At 42.6% G+C, this 19,650-nt stretch overlaps 1 protein-coding gene across 4 annotated transcripts in view; it reads right to left on the minus strand.

Moving 5' to 3' along the window:
* Positions 1 to 18,032: 18,032 nt before the first annotated feature.
* ofcc1 (orofacial cleft 1 candidate 1) overlaps positions 18,033 to 19,650 on the minus strand; it is a 91,295-nt gene continuing 89,677 nt past the window's right edge. For all 4 annotated transcript variants that reach the window (XM_042068010.1, XM_042068012.1, XM_042068011.1 and 1 more), the window contains 2 exons: positions 18,847 to 18,991; positions 18,033 to 18,503 (listed from right to left, as the gene is read on the minus strand). In XM_042068010.1, the coding sequence (XP_041923944.1) occupies positions 18,436 to 18,503; positions 18,847 to 18,991 (213 nt within the window). In that variant the 3' untranslated portion in view covers positions 18,033 to 18,435. The remainder of the gene's footprint in view (positions 18,504 to 18,846; positions 18,992 to 19,650) is intronic.

Genomic DNA, 19,650 nt, shown 5'->3' on the forward strand with positions numbered 1-19,650 from the left:
CACCCTCTGATCAAACTTCAACATGAGAAGAGAAACAGACGACGAGCAGGCAATGGATTAAATATGTCTCACTTAAATATTCTGTTGGTGTCTGAATCCAGTGTGAACACAAAAAAAAGACAAGAGGAGAATTTCCTCACTCACAGGCAACGTTTTTGAGAGATGAGTCAATACGTCGAGCGAAGATAAGATTGCTAAAAAAAAATTCAATCTGGGCCATGCTTATGAGGAAGACAAAAAAAAACAAGTGTTTGTAGGCAGCAGATGAACTCAACGAGTAAACCTGGCAGGCTGGTAGAGGCGGTCTGGTAAATTCTGTGGAGGAGGAAGGCCTTGGCACTCCCAGGTACCAGCAGTAGCTTGGCAATTTACCCCCCAACACACCCCTCCCTACAAATAACTCATCTCCTCAACCCCCCCCCCCCCCCCCCCCCCAAAACAGACACCAGACATTCTTCATATCATGGCAGTGAAAAATCCATCACAACTTACAGTCTCACCAACTATACACTTTGCTTTATGCGAGAATTAGATGAGAATTAGAGCTGGGATGTCAAAAGTAGAACATCTCTCAAACATGAGCCCACTGGGAAATATATTGAGAGAACGTGTGCTTATGAACTTTTAAAAGTTCTGCTTGTAAGGAGAGGAAGAAATCATCATAACAATGCTTTTAAAAAGTCACCAAAACTGAACAGTAAAATGCCTGGATCACCAGAGCACTTGGCTCAGAATTCATCTTTAAACGGTATAAGTTAAAGTAATTTACTTCATTCTCATAACCAGGCTCCTTCCTATCATTTATTATGAGCTAAATGTGTGCAATAATATAAGAAATCAAGTTAAGCGTTGGGGTGTGATTATTATACATTTGCATGTAGATTTTGGTGTCTCCTCAAAACAGAGCTACAATATTGCAATGCAAAGGAAGGGAAAAAATCCACCTCCAATTCAATTATCATGTGGGGTGGAATACTCATAATGTTATTGGAAACTCAATTACCCAGACAACCCATGTCTGGAAATTAGCAGAAGTTAGCTAAGGCAAGTCAGCATTGAATTCATCAAATATGGATTATCACAATATTGCATGTTCACTTTGATTCTGGCCGAAGACAAACATTCACAGTCGCTGGTACACACTCCCTGTGTATGTGTGTGTGTGTGAGAGAGAGTGTGTGAGTGAGTGAATGAGTGTGTATTATTCATGAACGGCGGTCTGTTCTATTATATATACAAAACTGATTCTGAGCACTTGGCCGGAGGCTACCAGGCACAGACATAGAATTAATTTTATTATATACACATGCATGATAATTGTGTGTGATTCAGTCAAAAGACAAGTGTATGATCCCACTATGATTGCAAAATAATAATAATCAAAATAATAATAATAATAATAATAATAATAATAATACCAATAATAATAATAATTGCTATTATTTAATGCCCTTAGGGTTTTTTTTAGATGAATGTGAGGCCCCTAGACTAACATAAATCATTTCTTACAGTGGTTGAGGCCATGGCATTAATGCATAAATGGTATGCTGCTCATATATAAAGGAAATTACTTTGGAATTAAACACCAGTCTACAGGTCAGACAGGAGAAGGGAGATAAGCGTGTAAGTTCATTAAAAATATTAATGAAACATCTCTCTGTGTTATTCGGCGAGCATAAAGACGGCCGTGTGCTTGAATATCACACTAATACAGAATTTCCTCTGGCTCATATACATGGAGATTTGCTCATAGTGTGTATGCTTCCAGACAACCCTTGGGTTTCCATACTATCTACTTCTCCTCAGTGAGCATGGTATATCCAACTGTCAGCAAATGAATTACACTGCTACCCTGTGTGTGTGGTATATTGTATTACAGAAGCTGACTTTGATGGACTTTGTCACCAGTATCATTCACTGATGACCTGCTGTTGGTGAGAGAGAATCTTTAATATGCATAGAATGATACCTACAGTATGTCACAGGCCAACTGGCTTATACAGACTTGCACACACACACACACACACACAATTGCTCTCTCTCTCTCTCTCTCTCTCTCTCTCTCTCTCTCTCACTCTCTCACACACACACACACACACACACACACACACACACACACACACACACACACACACACACACACACAAATATAGTATGTATGAAAGACAGACACACATACACAAACAAACACACCCACTATCTTGCATAGTGTGTTCAACGTGTGCGGCAGGTTGATAGCGTTTGTGCTGCATAAGGCTGGAAAACACAGGCAAGTTCCACCCCTGCTGCAGTGTGCGCCCCAGCCCCACCACTGAGCGAGCGCCGTCTCTCCTCCCTGCTACGGAGCGGGCGACATTGGCGAGCAAAGCCAAGTTGGGAACAGCCCGCAAGACGACTTCAATTCCACTTTATCAGGGGAGAGCACATTGCCTTCTCACAAGGGTGTAATTTATTTGTGCCTGTTTCAGCCCGAGATTAAAGTTTAATTGGGACTGACTGGCAGCTCCCAAGTTTTGACTAATTCTCCTTATCGGGAGTCCTTACTGACTTGCTGAGGGCGATGTGAGGGTCTGTGTGTGGTAGCCGTGCCCACACACACACACACACACACACACACACACACACACACACACACACACAAACACACACACACAAAGTCAACACTGTAATCTGTAATCCTTTTTTTAACATTGGCCCAATATGTTGAATACCTGGGACTTCCAACACTGTGGGTTAACTATCTCTCCTTTCTCTCTTTTCTGTCTCTCTCTCTCTCCTCTGTCTTCCTCCTGTCTCCCTCTCTTTCTGCCAAGGTCCTTACAACCCTACGGATTGAACACGCTGTAATTAGACATGCATCAGATTATTTACCGCATAACATAATTGATTCATACAGGAAGAGACCTTCTGAGTCAGACTGGAATAACCATTATTTTCTTTCACACACTGCTTTGTACAAAAGTAGTGGAACTATTCTGTACACAAAATACCAATTTAGACCGAAAAAAAGAGCTGTCTCTCAACACATTTCTCTCAATTACTCTGTTGAGATAGCATTTCCTGATATCCCTTCACTTGCAACTAGATCACATACAATTTAGAAGATCACAGACGTGTATGTGCCAAAGAGAGCAAACATAGCCCCAATGATTCACTCCTGTTTGATGGCCTAAATCAGAATTGGAAGACATTTCATCTGTGACCTGTGGTATTAGTAACAGCTATTAAAAGCAATCAGTGAAATTGAGGGAGGATGTTTGGGCCAGGACTGAGCTGGGCATCAACGTCAATGCCTTAGCTTGTAAGTAATGTCTCTAATTAGATGCAGTGGTGCACTGACGCTGGCTACAAATGGGACACACTGGATTACACAGATCTCTGGGGGAATCAAAGCAGCCTTCTGAGTGAACACATTAGCACACAGCCAAAACGACTGAACAAGTTTGCTAGCATGCCATTTGGTTAGTACAGTGCACCATTCATAAGCCTTCTGAGTGAACGCATTAGCATGAAGCCAAAACAACTGAAGAAATTCACTAGCATGCCATTTGGTTAGAATGGTGCACCATTCATTAAGCCCCAGAAAGCCTGCATAAAAAAAATATTATACTATTATTTTGTCACACAGCCATGTGTGTCAAGAAAAGTGTAACAGAAAAGTGTTAATTGCATGCCTTTTCTGGGTCACAGACACCCAGGGTGAGAAGGTAGCGTTTTTATTTCTCCCTCCCTGCTGGAGTTGTAAGCACGTGCTAAAGTGCATACGTGTGAGGTGTGAGGTAATTCACACTGAGGCAGGTGTGGGTGAAATGGTGTGTGTGTCACTCTCTGTGTGTGTGTGTGTGTTTGTGCGTTTGTGTGTGTGTGTGTGTGTGTGTGTGGGGGGGGTGTTGTACCAGAAGGTAGGAGGGGGTTGTAGGGGCGCAGCCAGTGCCGTCCAAACCAGTTTCTCACCTGCCATGGCAAATCTGGGATTATGCCAAACTCCCAGGTAGCCTGGGTCCAGTGCACCCAGCTGGGACCGGCACGCTCTCATAATGCAAATGGCGTGTTAATACGCAGTCCCCAAGCACATAATGTGTGCCGCGCCATGAAAGCTGCCACTACCAGCGACACCTGTGGGAACGGAATTCCAGCAAGAGTGGGGAGTGGGTGGGTGGAAAAAAAACACATGAAAAAAAGACCCCACGGATCCCTTTGAGCTTGTGCTAATGTTATTTCACACAGGCACTTTGGGGGACGCCTCGACGGGAACAGGGGTCATTTCCACACCATTGGACACTTCCAGGGAGTGTGTGTATTAGCCAATTACGCCAGCCTGATGAGTGTGGGGTGGCAACTCAAGCTGAACGATACAAGTGAATGGGGACATGGTCCCTTTGGGGACGAGCTAGGACGTGTTTGTGAGATGGTGGCATAGAAGAATGTCCTCAGTGGCTGTGGCCATGCTGTGTGTGTGTGTGTCTTTGTGCGTGTCGTAAATGCAATGTCCACCTCCCTGAAGCACAGCACATCTACGGTGAGCTGTGAAGTCCACAAGAGGCGAGGCTGTTTTTTAATTTGAGCCTCAGATTTGAGTGGGGACTCGGGGGGCAGAAGTGTAAAGCCCCTGTCATTTCTCCTACACTCATCTGCCCTAATGAAGCATGGGGAGGGAGGTGAGGGGTGGGGGTGTGGGGAGGGGGGCAAGAGGGGAGTCCTCTCTGGGGCCTTCCCCGACTGGCGCTAATTTCACCTGACACCGCCGACAACCCGCTCTGTCTATCACACTTCATCAGACTCAATCAGACTGGCCGTGAGATGTGCCCTGCCATCCGCCATCACCAACACACCGCTACCACCCAAGCGTCTACCACAACCACGGACAACACCCCCCGACCGCCACCACCCTCAGCTCCCACCTGACACACTCCCCAAATGAAGGCACCTCATCTGAGAGGGGAGATCCATGAACAACCCCCCCTCAAAACGCCACAGAGCCTTCTCAGGTGTCTCCCCTGGTGGATCAGATTATGTCACCATTATGATGCCTAACATGCATAAATAGCTTATCTGCTCTGTGTACAACAACGGGTCTTTTAATTGTTACAGCAAAGCACTGGCCACAGCACCATAGGATTTTGGAGTTTTATATAGAACACACTTACTGTACAGTATGTCATTTGGAGAGTTTTGCAACATACTGTACACAGTCAAAAGTTTTGGGCGCAGCATTTTCAGATTACTTTTTGTGCTTCCATAATATTGCAAAAGAGTTCTCCAATGTTTTATCAGTTAGTCTTTTAAAATGATATCAGATTAATAAACAGAATGTGCCTTTGGAACATTGGATGAATGGTTGCTGATAATGGGCAATGTATATATTGCATTAAAGATCAGCCATTTCTTTCTACGACAGTCGAGAACTCCTTTGCAATTATATAAGGGCATAATGTAATCTGAAAACTGTCTGGAAATTTCTAAGTGGGCCCAAACTTTTGACCGGTAGTGTATGTACAAAGAAACAAATACAAACAAAGTAATGGTCTTTGATAGTTTCAGGCACCTGAATCATCTGTTATTCCCTGATGACTATCGATGTCTACCCAAAAAAGGGCTCATCTTGGACGATAAGAGCCGAATTTTAGAGGTCAAGCACTATACAACAGATGGTATCAGGCTGCAGTGATGAATCGAACAGTGAAGCCAAATATGAGGTTGCCAGTTATGATAAAAACTGCTGTTCTGCATACGGACACTATTTTACTTGGCTGAAGTTTGACGCAAGCTGATGATGCCTATTGGCTGGGAGGTTTAGTCATCTGTGGCTATATGACGTGCCTCTCCACTAGCTGGCATCACTCATGTTTTTTTTATTTATTATATTTTTTTTATTCAGATGTAAAAACCTGTTTTGCCCCATATGTGCACACATTTCTCTACTGACACTATTTTTTAGTTTTGCTTTCAAAACTCTCCTCTTGTTGTCCAAGATACAACAGTCTTTGACTGTCACTATGAAGAAAACCCTAGACATGCTTTGTCTAGTTAGTATTGTGTTTGCTTAGTTAAAAAAAAACAACAACAAAAAAACGGTTTTGTTTTGACTCTAGTTCAGCTAATGTTGCTCATTGAGATCCAATTTGCTTGGAGCCAAAGCACACCATCACTTGGTTTATTCATCCGGCACTAGGGCTTAGCCAAAGAGTCATGCTTGAACATATTCAAATGTGTAAAGCTATTAAATGTTCATTTGCACAACAGATGAGAGCCCACGTGCTGCTTAATCAAAGACTGCTATGCTTCGATGTCTTTCAATAAGAACATTCCAGTGGTGTTGACCAGGTTCTGCTTGGGGTAAACACACAAGGCATATTCAATGGAAGAATATTTTTTAACCTTTTTTTTTTTTCAAAAGCACAAGCACAATTGTCCCCAGAGGACACATTAAGGTTGAGATTTTAACTTCAGTGAAATGAATCAAATTAATAATATGCCATCGGCTTTGGCAGACTGCCTTGACAGAAAACCGCCATGTCAATCATCATAGATTGAGCAGTTCCTGCATAATTTTCCAGTGAAACAAAAAACAATCAGGTATAACTTAAACTATCACGTTTATTTACACCTCATTGTAGCTCAAATATATTGTGTATTTCCCCTGCCAGTGACTTGAGGGTGCATCACAGAGTATCAAACAGAATTATGAAATTAAAATATTCATAAGTGCAAATATCCATGTATTTTACCAGGACAGACTTGCTGTTGCAAAGCACTGTATGGCCAGGAGAGGCCGTTTGATAAGAACTATTGGTGAGGATAAGGGCTGAATTAGAGAGTAATCATCCAGGCAGATGGGCTGAGAATTAGAAGGGGGCCTCGTTTGCGCAATGACCGTCTCCTGAGCTCGCCATACGGCTGTGGGGCCGCATGTGTCCGCGGCGCTGGGGACGGCAAAGCCATGGGATGCTGGGTAAATGAAGCGCGTCTGGACTGTCTGCCATCTCACCCAGCCGCTAGACATGGACGTGCTGCACAGCACTTGTGATAGGCTTTCATTGTAGCACATCTGAGATATGTTCCACACAGTAGAAGCACCTCTTTGAATCTTTGAGGAGCTCTTTACACTTAGAAGCTGATGAGTAAAAAGTCCTCCATAAGTTGTAGAGGCTGTATGCTCTGCTATGGATAAACTACAATATTGTTTTTTAACAGACTGTTAAATAGATAATGTAAAAAAGCCTAAGGTAGTCTCAAGTAGGATAAGGGCATAGACTATGTTCTTTGTGTATTGAAAGTCTTACAAATGTAATTTATTATAGAGTAAAACTTCTACAGTATTTTCTATGTATTGCTGGAATTGTCTTGTATATTGGAAATATGATTCCCATGTATTATTTATTCACACTTAAAATAGATAAAAATAAAATATAAAATGCTGACAAAGTAAATATTATACGACTTTCACTTCAGGGAACCAAGCCTCTATCAAAAGAGCAGCCACTAGCCCATGGGTGCTCTCCCCCGTTGTTCAGCTCCAGCTATGCCTTACCTCCGGCTCCCTCTCCCCCACCACCACCACCACCACCACCACCAGCACCACATCGCCTCCACTGCCCCTGCCCTCAAACCTCCCTTCAGGTTAGCTTCACGGTGCTCCACCTCCGCACCGGGAGCTTGTTGCCATCTTGACTCAGTCATAACCGCAGCCGTTGTCAGAAAGCGTTTTTGACGGAGGGCTCTGTGCAGGGGGGGTTGTTGAGTGAGTGGGTGGGTTGTGGTAGATGCAGAGCAGGTTGGGGGGTGAGGTGGGGGGGGGGGATGTTGGTCTCAGCGCCCAGGCTGCAATGGAGACTCATGCGGCATCATCCAGCGGCCATACACACCCACATACATACACACAAACAGACACACACACACACACGTGTTGCTGAGCTGATGCTGCCTGACACAGTCAAAACACGGCCCATTGTCCACGCTTAGGGGAGCGCCTCAGATGCGCGGCACGTGTGCATCATACCCCACCTGAGCGGACGTGAGTACACCGAGCGTGGCTCTCAAACGTTGTCTGACCTTGCAAACCTGGTCCGTGTCAGTGGTGGTCATGTTACAGTAAGGGCTGGAAGAGGAAAAGACGCATCTCAGGTTCAGGAGAGTCATAGACATATGTCTGTGCTGTTCAACTGCACGGGGAGAAAGACAGAAAGAAAGAAAGAAAGAAAGAAAAAAAGAAAGAAAAAGAAAGACAGAAATGGACAGCGAAACAATAAAGAGTCTAGCTGCTGCACATCACAGAAATAAGGGTGGCTTACAAAGGTGGGATTAACTGCATTTCATATTTCTTGAGCCATTTAATGCCTTGAGAGCTCAGTGCAGTGGCATTGGCTCAGACAGGGGAGTAGGTAGCAGTGCACTGGTGTCTTGCTACTACTAGAAGTACAGCAGTATTTTTGTCAAGTTGTGGGCAGGTTCTATAAGCAAAGTTGTGCTCATCTTCTTTGGACGTCTATCCAACCCGTACAAAATGTCCACACAAGTTGTTTTCAAATGTGTATTCTTGTGATAATGTGCCACACTCATGTTTGGCCCTATGATACTACAAGCACACTGAAAAAAAAATATTAAAAATATATATATATTGTAGAAGTGTCACAGAGATTTCACCTTTGTTATTATTTTTTCTTTCTATATGAAAGCGGTGATGTGTTTTGCTGGAACACTCGCTGTCATGGGAAAGCAGCCGGAGTCTGAGTCTTTTTGAGGTCATTCGGTGCAGGAAGTGCAGTGGGTGCAGAATGGTGTTGGCACTTACTTGCTCCATCTAAAGCTCCTGGAACTGAAAGCTGGGGTCAGGCGAAAGGCTATAGATGAGAAGTGACGGCCCCGTTGTTCCGTGCCATCCTCCTTATTCTGCGCTTCCCTGTTTCCATTTTGTATGCAACCGGGTCGGATAAAGCCAAGTCCACACGGCGATGGCGACATTATCCGCGTGTACCAGTACGCACAAAAGGGACACAGGAAGCCCGAATAGAAGGATGGAGTCGGCGAGTATCCATTAAGACACAAGCTTCACTTCTTTCACACAATGCACTGTGGTGCTGGCCCATTTAGCCTTATTTCATCGACTCTGCAGAGTGCTTTTATGTGTCTGTGTGTAGGACCTGCTTTAGCACACTGGACAAATTGCTTCTTTTTTTTTTGTCCATCTTCTCCATTGTACGTCGCAACAATTCGGCTTAATCATCAGAGACCTGAAAGCACTGGCTGCCCTCGATTCCCACTCTCTTTCTTTCGCTCTCTCTCTCTCTTTTGCTATATTGGGGATTTTTCTATTTAGGAGCGCATTGTTTTAATGCAAATTATAACCATAAAACCCAATACCCCATTCTGTTAAATTAATAGAATTACGAAAAAAATGTAATGATAGCAATTAAGTCTTGAAAATGCAAATTTTATAGTCAAGGACGATTAGCTCATTTATAGCGGGATGCTGGAATGATGCCAGCTGAAGGTAATTTAGATCCCAGTTGCTCACGGTTACATCATGATAAATCTGTGTTTTGCAGCACAACTGTGCACCTTCAATGAGAGAACTTCAAATGAGGAGCAGGAAGAGGCAGGGGGAGAGATTGCTGACTTCTCTGTTTTGAGCCAAACACAGCAACAAAGTTTTCTGGATGAATGATTGTTTTAGGAAAGTTGTGAATTTCTTCCTCCGAAAATGGATGGCATCTGAACAAGCAAATTCTATTATCATTTACAAGGAATATGTATCGAGAATGGATTTGTATCAAGGTTCTTGTATTATGATAACCAAAAAATCAATATGGCAAAATCGCATCCTACCTCATTCACAACTGTCACATTTTGAACTTATAATAATAGAGCTCACTCTGTATTAAAAATGTACATCAAAACTAAAAGGTAGGGTTGACATTTAAATGCCTGGAATTCAGAAGGCTAAAATCGTTTGGCCATGTAAAGTACTCACATTAATTATTGTAAAAAAGGCACAAAGGCCTAATGAAATGACTCTAATGGCCCTGCCCAGGCCTTTGCCTCCTAATGGCTTAACATTTTCATTAAGGCCTTTTACTCCAACCACTGTGGTATTACATTGCAAAATGCCCAGACCATCATCTCCAGCGTCATCATTTGTCCTGGGTCATGGTCACCAAGAGAGTGTACTCTTTGTGTTGGTTTCCAACAGTGTTGAAAACACACACACACACACACACACACACACACACACGCACACACACAGTGTGTGTTGACTGCCACAGGATGATATAGCAAGACTATTACGGTAGAGTTGTAAACCTCCCCACACTCAACACACTATCATAATGGAATATTGATTATATCAGAAGCCGGGCCTCTGCCACTCCTGGCTGCGAAGCACCAAAGGTCATTTGGCGTGAAAATATAATAGAGGGAGAAGAGGTGTCGGGAAGAGGTATAGAATTTTCCAGGGTTGGTCATACTGTTGGGGGTTATTTTAGTCCTGGAAAAAAAGAGTAGACTGTGATTCTGATGCTTGACACTGTTTACTTGGCATAATGTAGCTTTTGTGGGTTATTTTAGATGCTGTGTGAAATATATGACCATATATAACAGTTGATGACTCTCTGTATTGCATTTCAAGATGTTATTTTAACTATTTTTTAACTATTAACATTTCACACTGTTCACAGTAATTTCAAGCTCCAAAGAGAGTGAGTGTCTTTGCGATACACTACCCCCCATAGTAAGTATTTACTTCAAACTTCTTAATTGTTATTATTTCTTTGAAGACAGCCCATCTGCCTAATCCACTATGAGTAACAGGCAATTTGGAATATTAAATGTTGATCAGTTGGATAAACGCTACAGGAAAAGCAATGACAAATAACCCACCCACCATGTGAACAGACGCACAAATGACACCACGAGCGGCAGACATTTATGCTTGATTGGAGCAATTTAATGCTTTCTTTAGAGAGGCAGGGAAAAAGAGAAAGAAATGCAAATCCTGGGAGGACAGTTAAGAAAATGACTTTTTAATCATGCAAGAAGCCCTTAAAAGGTTGCGGTCATTAAGGAAATATGTCCTCAACTGCGACTGAGTGACTTTGATGCCTGTCCTACTCACTGTGGACTCCAAAGAAGACAAGAGGAAGAAGATGAACAGAAAGAAAAAAAGAAGAGAAATAAGAAGATGAAAAAGAAAACAAAGGAAAAGAAGAAATTGAAACGGAGGACAAGTCCCCATCCCTCCTCTCCCAGCTCTCCATAAAAGGTATGCATCATAAGTGACCATGACATGCACAATATATTAGAGAATTGACTAATCCCCATGGTGACATTATGGGGTTGTGAAAACTTAATGATGAATTCCGTTTTTCCAGGCCTTTGGAAATATATTCATGAAATTTCAATGTCCAATGAAACAAGCCATCTTTTAAACCAGAACACAACAGTGACATTCCATTCCTCATGTCTCTTTAAAACAATGCATTACTTTTGCCAAATAAATAGTCATCTATCTTCAACCCCCCCTCCTCTTCCGCCCCCACACCCACCTACCCTCATACTACCCTAACCACTCTGGTCAGCTAATTGAACAGCAGTTATTGTTCACGCCTTTTGTTGGAGAGCAAATGAAACTGCCATTTTAGCATCAGAAATAATCAATTGGATGAGGCTTGTATATACTCTGTACTCTAAGTAATGCAGTATTGATTTGCTACCCTGATGTAGCACGGCTCCCACAGAGAGAATTATTATTGGCCTCTGACGTATTTCATGTAATGTGTTTTTTTTCTTCCTATTGTATTTCTCTCTCTCTCTCTCCGTCCTAACCTGTCACCACACTAGTTCGTACACTACGATTAAACTTCAAAACCTTTGTTGGTGACATTACATTAAACATAACAGTGGCAGTATTTCCCCCTTTTCTTGTAACAACAGTCATATCCAAAATAGCAGTTCAATCTATATAGCAGACACATTGCTTGAGTCAACCTCCCCACAACAAAAAGTTACAAGTAATAACCTGACGTGACAGTATTTGCATTCAATCATGTTATTTGCATACCACCGTTAGACGCATACCACACGTGCAGGGGAAATAACGTGCTGTCTTATTACTAGTCAGTTTATTGTGTGTGAGTGTGTATATGTGAGAAAATGTGAATGTGTATGTCTCATTCTGTGTGTGTGTGTGTGTGTGTGTGTGTGAGTGTGTGTGTGTGTGTGTGCGGAGGTTTTGTTGGATTCGTTGCACCACAACTAATACATTATTTAAATCCATATCAAGGCCTTCTGTCTCTGCTGGTTATAGACGGCGATAAAGCCGACTCGGCCCTGAATCAAAGTGACACAGAACAAAGCAATCATGTGTGAGCGGCTGTGCAGCGCGATGGGGCCGCGGCGCTGCTGATGCATGGCGGACGAGAGACGCGCCCAGATCACCTCAGTCCGTATTGATTAGTGTGTAGAATAAAGAGAGGGATACGCCTGGACCCTTTGGTCCACATGGTTCACTCAACATGGGCCATACCCAGGGCCAGAGGCACTATGGCAGGGAACTGCACACATGGAGACTGTGCAGTGTGTGTGTGTGTGTGTGTGTGAGAGAGAGAGAGAGAGAGAGAGAGAGAGAGAGAGGCTGTGTGTGTATAAGAGAAGGTAGAGTGTGTGTGCATGTGTAAAAGACTGAAGAAGGAAACTGTGTTTGGTAGGAAAAAGGGGTGTGTGTCTCTCTCCTTCTCTTTCTCTCTTTTTCTTTCTCTCTCTCTCTGTATGTTTGTGTGTGTGTTTGTGTATGTGTCTTGTAATTATGTATGTGAGAGATCTAAAATAACTAAATATGCCGATGTGTGCATGTTTTGTAGGTCTGTGCCTATGGGTGTCTACAAGCATAAATAAATGAGTGTGTGTGTGTGTGTGTGCGTGCGTGCGTGCGTGCGTGTGTGTGTGTGTGTGTGCGTGTGTTGCAGAGTGTGTACATGCATGTGCTGCAGGCAGCTTTCCTTCTGCGGCGTCCACATGAAAACACCTCTTGCACATAAGGGGTTTGCACATAGAAAAATCAATAGGCTAGTGATAGAAATATGCTCAACCCATTCCCCAGGTGAAACATTGATCTGGGACCTACTGAGACTCTGTCGAAATTCAAAATAATGGTTAGGGGCCACCGACCCCAAAATCTCACCAGGAAAAAAAAAACACACACACATAAACACACATATACACACACACACACATTCCTTCGATAATTATAGCATTGCATGATCGAAACAAAGCTTTAAATAGGTGGTGCAAAGGCAATGCACAGCCTTTTTTAGACACAGAGGTTGTTGCAAGATGTATGAAGTCTCCGAATCAATGCGAAAGTGGTGTGCGGTGAAGGGGGCATTGTTTAACATTAGCTTGCCTGAAACGCTGAACCTCTTTGTCTTCTTGGAAGCCTCATTTCTAGGCTGCTGCTGCCACTGCTGCTGCTAGGTTTGTGTTCTTTCACTTTCAATTTCCAGGCACAGGGGATGAGAGCACCCAAGCAGTCTTGGCAGAGAGGGAGAACCACGTCAGGGCAATATTTTCAGCCTTACATACTGCATATGACATTACCTGATTGTGCTTTTGAATTATTTAAGGTCATGCAGCTCACCCAAGTAGAAAAAAAACAAAACGGCTAGCGATAAATATTCGAGATCATGGCGTCTGTATCAAATATGATAGACAATACAGATGGGTGTATTTAGTTTGCTTCTGGAGAGGAATAGCAGCCATGAAGAATGAGGAAGACAAACCCTGCAAGTCGAGGTTAATCATTCTCACGCTAGGAGAGCAAAGCACAAAGGAGATTATAAAAACCCTTAAACAAGCCCGTTTTTTTTCACCCAACGCAAAACTAGAGGTTACAAAGTCTCTGAGCACCTAGGATATCAGTAAAATGTGCACATTTTGAGTGATGACTTTCCTACAGGAACCAACAGCTGTATGTGGAATTCATGCATATAAATCAATTACCAGGCCCTATGTACTTTAAATGCACCCATTAATTAAGCAATGTCAGATACAATGAACCGTGAAGTTCATTACATTTTTAGCATTCAAACGCAGGATTATTTGAGGAGGAGATGGCTTTACCTAATGATTAACATGACACAAAGTCGGGTGGCTGCCAGCCATCAACCAATGAGATACACGCCGGAGCCCCAATACAAACAGCCATAATGGAGAGAGATGGTTGATCTAAGGAGCTGCTATGACCAAAAAAAAAAAAAACAGCAGAAGGAATGATCCGCAAAAGCCTGTATGTGTGTGTGTGTGTGGGGGGGGGGGGTGTATCAGTGTTTATTAAGATATTTTTGAGATTGAGGTCTCACATGTCTTTTGTGTGTGTGTGTCTACATCTGTGTGTGTGATCATGATTGTGCTGGGGAGCTAAGTCTTACCCTTGCTATTTTGTGCCATGCTGCAGTTCTGTTAAAGTTGTGCTGAGATGACAGGGAGAGACTAGTGAGAGTGAGACAGAGACAGAGAGAGAGAGAGAGAGAGAGAGAGTGAAAGAGAGGGAATGAGAAAGAGAGAGGCAATGAATGGCAATGAAAGAGAGGAGACAGAATGAGTGGTGAAAAAAGAAAAGGGATGAGAGTGTGAACAAGAGTGTGTGAGAGAAAGAGAAAGCACATGAAGAGCAGGAGTGATAGAGAGCAAGAAAGAGAAAGAGAGAGTGAGAAAGAAAGAAACAGAGAGAAAGACAGAGAGAGAGAGAGAGAGAGAGAAAGAGAGAGGGAGAAAGAGAGAGGAGGAAAACATGGTCCCAGCTGCCTGCATTAAGCAATGACCTCTGCATAATGAAATATGGCGAGAATATTTCCCAGTCATTACAAGATTCCACGTTGTGACATGATTTGCATATTCATAACCCCCCTCCCTTCCCACCCCTCCTCACAAACCCCTCCACCACACTCTACTCTCACAAATTATTTTCCTGTGAGCAGGACATCTGCCTCTGCCACTCCAGGAAAAATAAATAAATAAACAAATAAACAAGAAAACCGCACGTGATCCATCCAGATGCTTACATGTTGGGTGGGGGTGGGAGTTGACACCCCCCATCCTGTGTATCAAAGTATCACATACACGGACACGGGGGTTCAACTAAGTAGACCCCATCGGGCACCAAGGGCCAGTACGAAAGGGCCACACTACTCAGTTCCTACATTCTCCAGCAGTAAAGGATTAGGGATGGTGGGAACACCCTCGTGTAGAAAGCCTTCATTGTGCCAGATGGGTGTTTTGCGATTATTCCTCCTGTTTGAATGTTCTGCAGTTGAATGAACTAACTTGCTGTTTGACTGACAGCTCCATAATTAAGGGTTATATGCTGAGGTATGTGTCTCCACAAAGAAGCCAATGAAGCCTCCAGTTCTTTTTCTCTTTGGGCACTTTTTTTAATGTTGAGGAGGAAGAAAATTGTGGTTTGTTCTTCCCTTTGGTGGAGAACGTCCTCAAAAAAAAAACTTTCATCTCTTCATAACTTCAAAAAAGAGACGCAGCGAGGGAGAAAAGGAGATCTTTAAGAAATTAGTGAACTTGAGAGAATATTTTGTGTTTGTTTTGATTTCTAAGTGCTGCTGCAGTTCAATAAGCAAAGGTGTATCTAATGGTATAAACTAGTTTACATGGTGAATATTAGATGAAATTGAATTTGCCCTCCACCAAGATAGCTGAAGGATGTTCTGATTCATTAATGCTATACAAAAACAACCTCAATAACACGGCATTATTACTGTGTTAAGGTTTAGACTCCTTGCATGAAATTTATACATTGCAAGATTTATTAAATATACCTACAAATCATTGGGGACTGGGAAAATGAATGTCACAGATGAAGTTCGTGGAAAATATCAATTTAAAAACAACAAATGATCATGCATTATAATGCATGCAAGTTCTTCAAAAGGTTTAGTATTTTTTTTGTTTACTTCAGCAAGTAGCCATCACAGGAGGGGCTGGGCAAACACCTTGGCGGTAGAGTGTCTGAATTTGCTTTGCATGGATCACTTTTATTTCATTTAATTCAAATGAACGGAAAAGAAGCCCAGCAACGCAGCCTGCAGTGCCCCCCCCATCCAACACCAACCCCCACCACCATCTCACTGTGCTTGGTAACGATCACTGAAGTTCAGAACACAGGAAGGCTTTATGTGAATACCACAAGCTGAGGGCTACATAAATATAGTATTAGACAAAGTGTTCTTTCTTTTTATGTATTTTTCTCACCCGCTCGCCACACACACACACACACACACACACACACACACACACACACACTCTTTTTACCCTCTAACTAGCAACATCCTCAGGTTTTGGACTATGCAGATGCAGGAGCCTACTTCAAAAAGTTGCAGCTCCCATATGATAGCTCGGCAAAAAGGGTTTTCTTTTAACTTAAATCAGCAAATGTGCACAGAGGGACCCAGAGGCGTCGTTTTTAGAAATAACTGCTCCCAGGGATCGATTTGAAATTTAAATTGTGTTGGAACGGTGTTTGTCATTAGCAATCAAATATTTGAACCGTTGGAATACCTTTTTTTGTGCTCTGGTCGGAAAAGCATGCAAGGCTAACTAGTTTGTTGATGCAGGGAGGACACAAGAGACGGAAAACTTCACTTTTAAGTCATCTTCACATTAAAGTCCACAGAACAGTCAATGGGAAGGTGAGAAGGACCAAAGGCATTCAAATTCCGTACAAATTTGGCTCGCTAAATTTGAGAATACAGAAGCTTTGGACAAAGACTCGAAAGATGGAGCTTCCCATCAGTCAGAATATGCAATTTGTGTGCACTGTGCACAGTACATGAAGTCCATTAGATATTTCTGCCATAGAATACATAATGATCAAGACCAATATAATGCAGCTTTAACAAGCTTTTCCCAGTTAGCTTTGTGAAACGTATTGTGCAAACACAATGGCCCAATATGTGCACAGTTGGCCTATGGCTTGTGTGCCACATATACCATTAATAAACCATGAGCCACGATTCTGAGCAAACGCGATTTAGCTACAGACAACCCGTACGAAGAGTTAGACTCAGGAGCCCTGGGTAGAGAAGGTGTGGGTGTGTGTGTGTGTAGATCTGACATGAAGGTAAAGCTTGTGTGTCTGTTCTCTCTGCAGAGCCCCTGCAGCCATGTCTATGATGCTTTATACATTGCACAGAGAGGGGTGGGGGTGATGTGGGTGTGTGAGTGTGTGTGTGTGTGTGTGTGTGTGTGGGGGGGTGCGGCTTCAGTGGCCCGACGCACATCAGTAATGAGCACTCCGGGTGGCGTCCCAAAAGACACAGCGGCTCCTCAGAACTTTTTCCCGAGCCGTAATGGCCGCCCCATAAAGGGGAATCATCATCAATGAAAATGACAGGTTATTAAGATCCAATATTAAGCAATGGGGTTTAATATGATAGGTTATCTATAAAACCTTTACAGCCACGGCCCCAGTGCGAACACATTCCGGTGCCTAGCCCAGTGTCACAGACACATGTTAATAAGCCCACAACCTTTAATTAAGCAATATGTATAAGCAGGTCCCCATTAACAAGTGATTTGTGGGCCAGTTCATTACGTCAAGCACCAGCTAGAAGACACATATTCAATACAAATCAAGGCCGCTTGAATATTATCCCCCTTTAATGTGGACCTGATATTGATATTTTATCACTGGGGTCTGATTAGTGACTTTTAAAATCTTCATTTTTCACAGGGTTGGGGCAGCAGGGAAGACCTAATGGTCTTCATTCATTTTGCCACAGAATCATTACTTTACATTGTTTATTGGGCCATGAATGGCAGGCTAGGCTGTATTTATGGAGCCTGGGTAGCGTGGAAGTACTGTACTATATGTGTGTCCAATCATGTCTGACATTTCTGTACGTGTGAATCCAGACTCACTATTTAGCATGTCATCAGCGGGTCAATGAGATGCAGTATGCAAAGTGTGCAGTCTTTAAGTATGCAAGAGTGTAAGGTGCTGGTATAATATCAGAATATGAGAAAGGAAGGCAGCCTAAGTACCTTTAATAAAGTATGCATTCAGCATTATAGGTTTACAGTGGTGTAACAACTGAGATATAAAGGCTTTTACAGTTTGTACTCAGACATATCATACAACAATGAGTTTAGTCAGCAGCAAAAAACATGTTTGAAAACAGGTGATACACTTCCAGGATATCATTTTACATTTCTCATTATGTAGTGCTGTTTGTACAACTTTACTGTGTTGAAAATGTTGATGACTTCAGAAATGTAGCGAGGCCCTTTCTGAGGAATACCCTACTAAACTGAGACCGGATTGAACAATTAGTGAGTGTTAAATACACAACACCTACAGTAAGTTGACCTGGGTGTCAGGAGGCCCTGGCAGCAGCAAGGTACTGTACTGTACACAGAGAACCCAATAGAGCATCAGTGAGGGAGGTCTTGCAGTGTGGAGTCGCACATGCTTCCGCCCACAGGCTCAACTCGGTGAGAACCTGGAGGAGGGAATGAACGAAGACTGTTCAGTCAAGTTTTAATACATTTATTATTTTATTTTTCATTTATCCTTTATTTACCCAGGGTAGTCACAATGAGACAACAGCCTCTTTCCATGTGAGCCCTGGCATCATACATACACCATTTAGTTGTAGTGTTGAAGTGTGATTTGATTTAAAGAGGGTTCTGTATACTGATGCTACACTTACAGTATCAGAGTGTGTAATCCAAGTAACAATCCATTCAAACTTCGGATTAACATCAGATTAGTGCAAAGGGGTGTTAATACATTACAGTAATCCAACAATGTTCTTAAAATACAACCGGTAGAGTTCAACTCACGGAAAAAGGGCTTCTTCCTCTTCCTCTCTCTGAGCTGTTGTGAGGAGCTGGCTCCATGTTCCTCCTCTTCCTCCTTGTCCATCCTATGTCCTGGCTGAGACGCCTCATCGTCCATATGTGGAACACCATCAATGTCACCTATCACCTATGCATACAATATACAAGTTTGTAACTGACAATGTTGTGGACTTGATGTTTTCTTATGTGCTCATTCAGGTTATTAAACATATTAAATGAATGTGATACAGCAATGTATATATTTTTGTTGTAAAAACATAAAACTAGACATGTCACATTGTCCAGATGCCTTAAAAAATGATGTATCCGCCCCAAAGTTGTGTCTTGTGTTGTGAGCTATTTATTCCTTAGAGTTTTTCCAAATAGCCATAAATCTCAAAGAACGTTACATAAAAACCCTAGGACATCTTCTCCTAGGCACAAAAAAGCAGAGAGAGAGAGAGAGAGAGGAGTGTGTGGGTGAAGAAAAACAGATGCAGTTTCTCAATTCTAATCGCTTTCTGTAAAGGTTAACTCCACTCATTCTCCAAATGCTTAACTGGGTTGTTGTTGGAGGTGAAATGCTGCTTTTGCTAGCCTATCTAAGCACACAAACTAATGGAAAGCGGGGACATAGATGTAGGGTAGCAAAAGCTCTGGTGAGTTATTAGTCCAGGAAAGCGCACATATGTTTAAATGGCACTGTCTTCTTCAGGTTCATCCAATCCACTAGGCTAAGACTACTCATAAGATGAGTACTTTTTAATAATATTATTAAATATACTAGTACTACCACTACTACTACTA

Source organism: Alosa sapidissima, chromosome 17 (assembly GCF_018492685.1).
Source record: "Alosa sapidissima isolate fAloSap1 chromosome 17, fAloSap1.pri, whole genome shotgun sequence".
In the NCBI taxonomy this organism is placed as follows: domain Eukaryota; kingdom Metazoa; phylum Chordata; class Actinopteri; order Clupeiformes; family Clupeidae; genus Alosa; species Alosa sapidissima.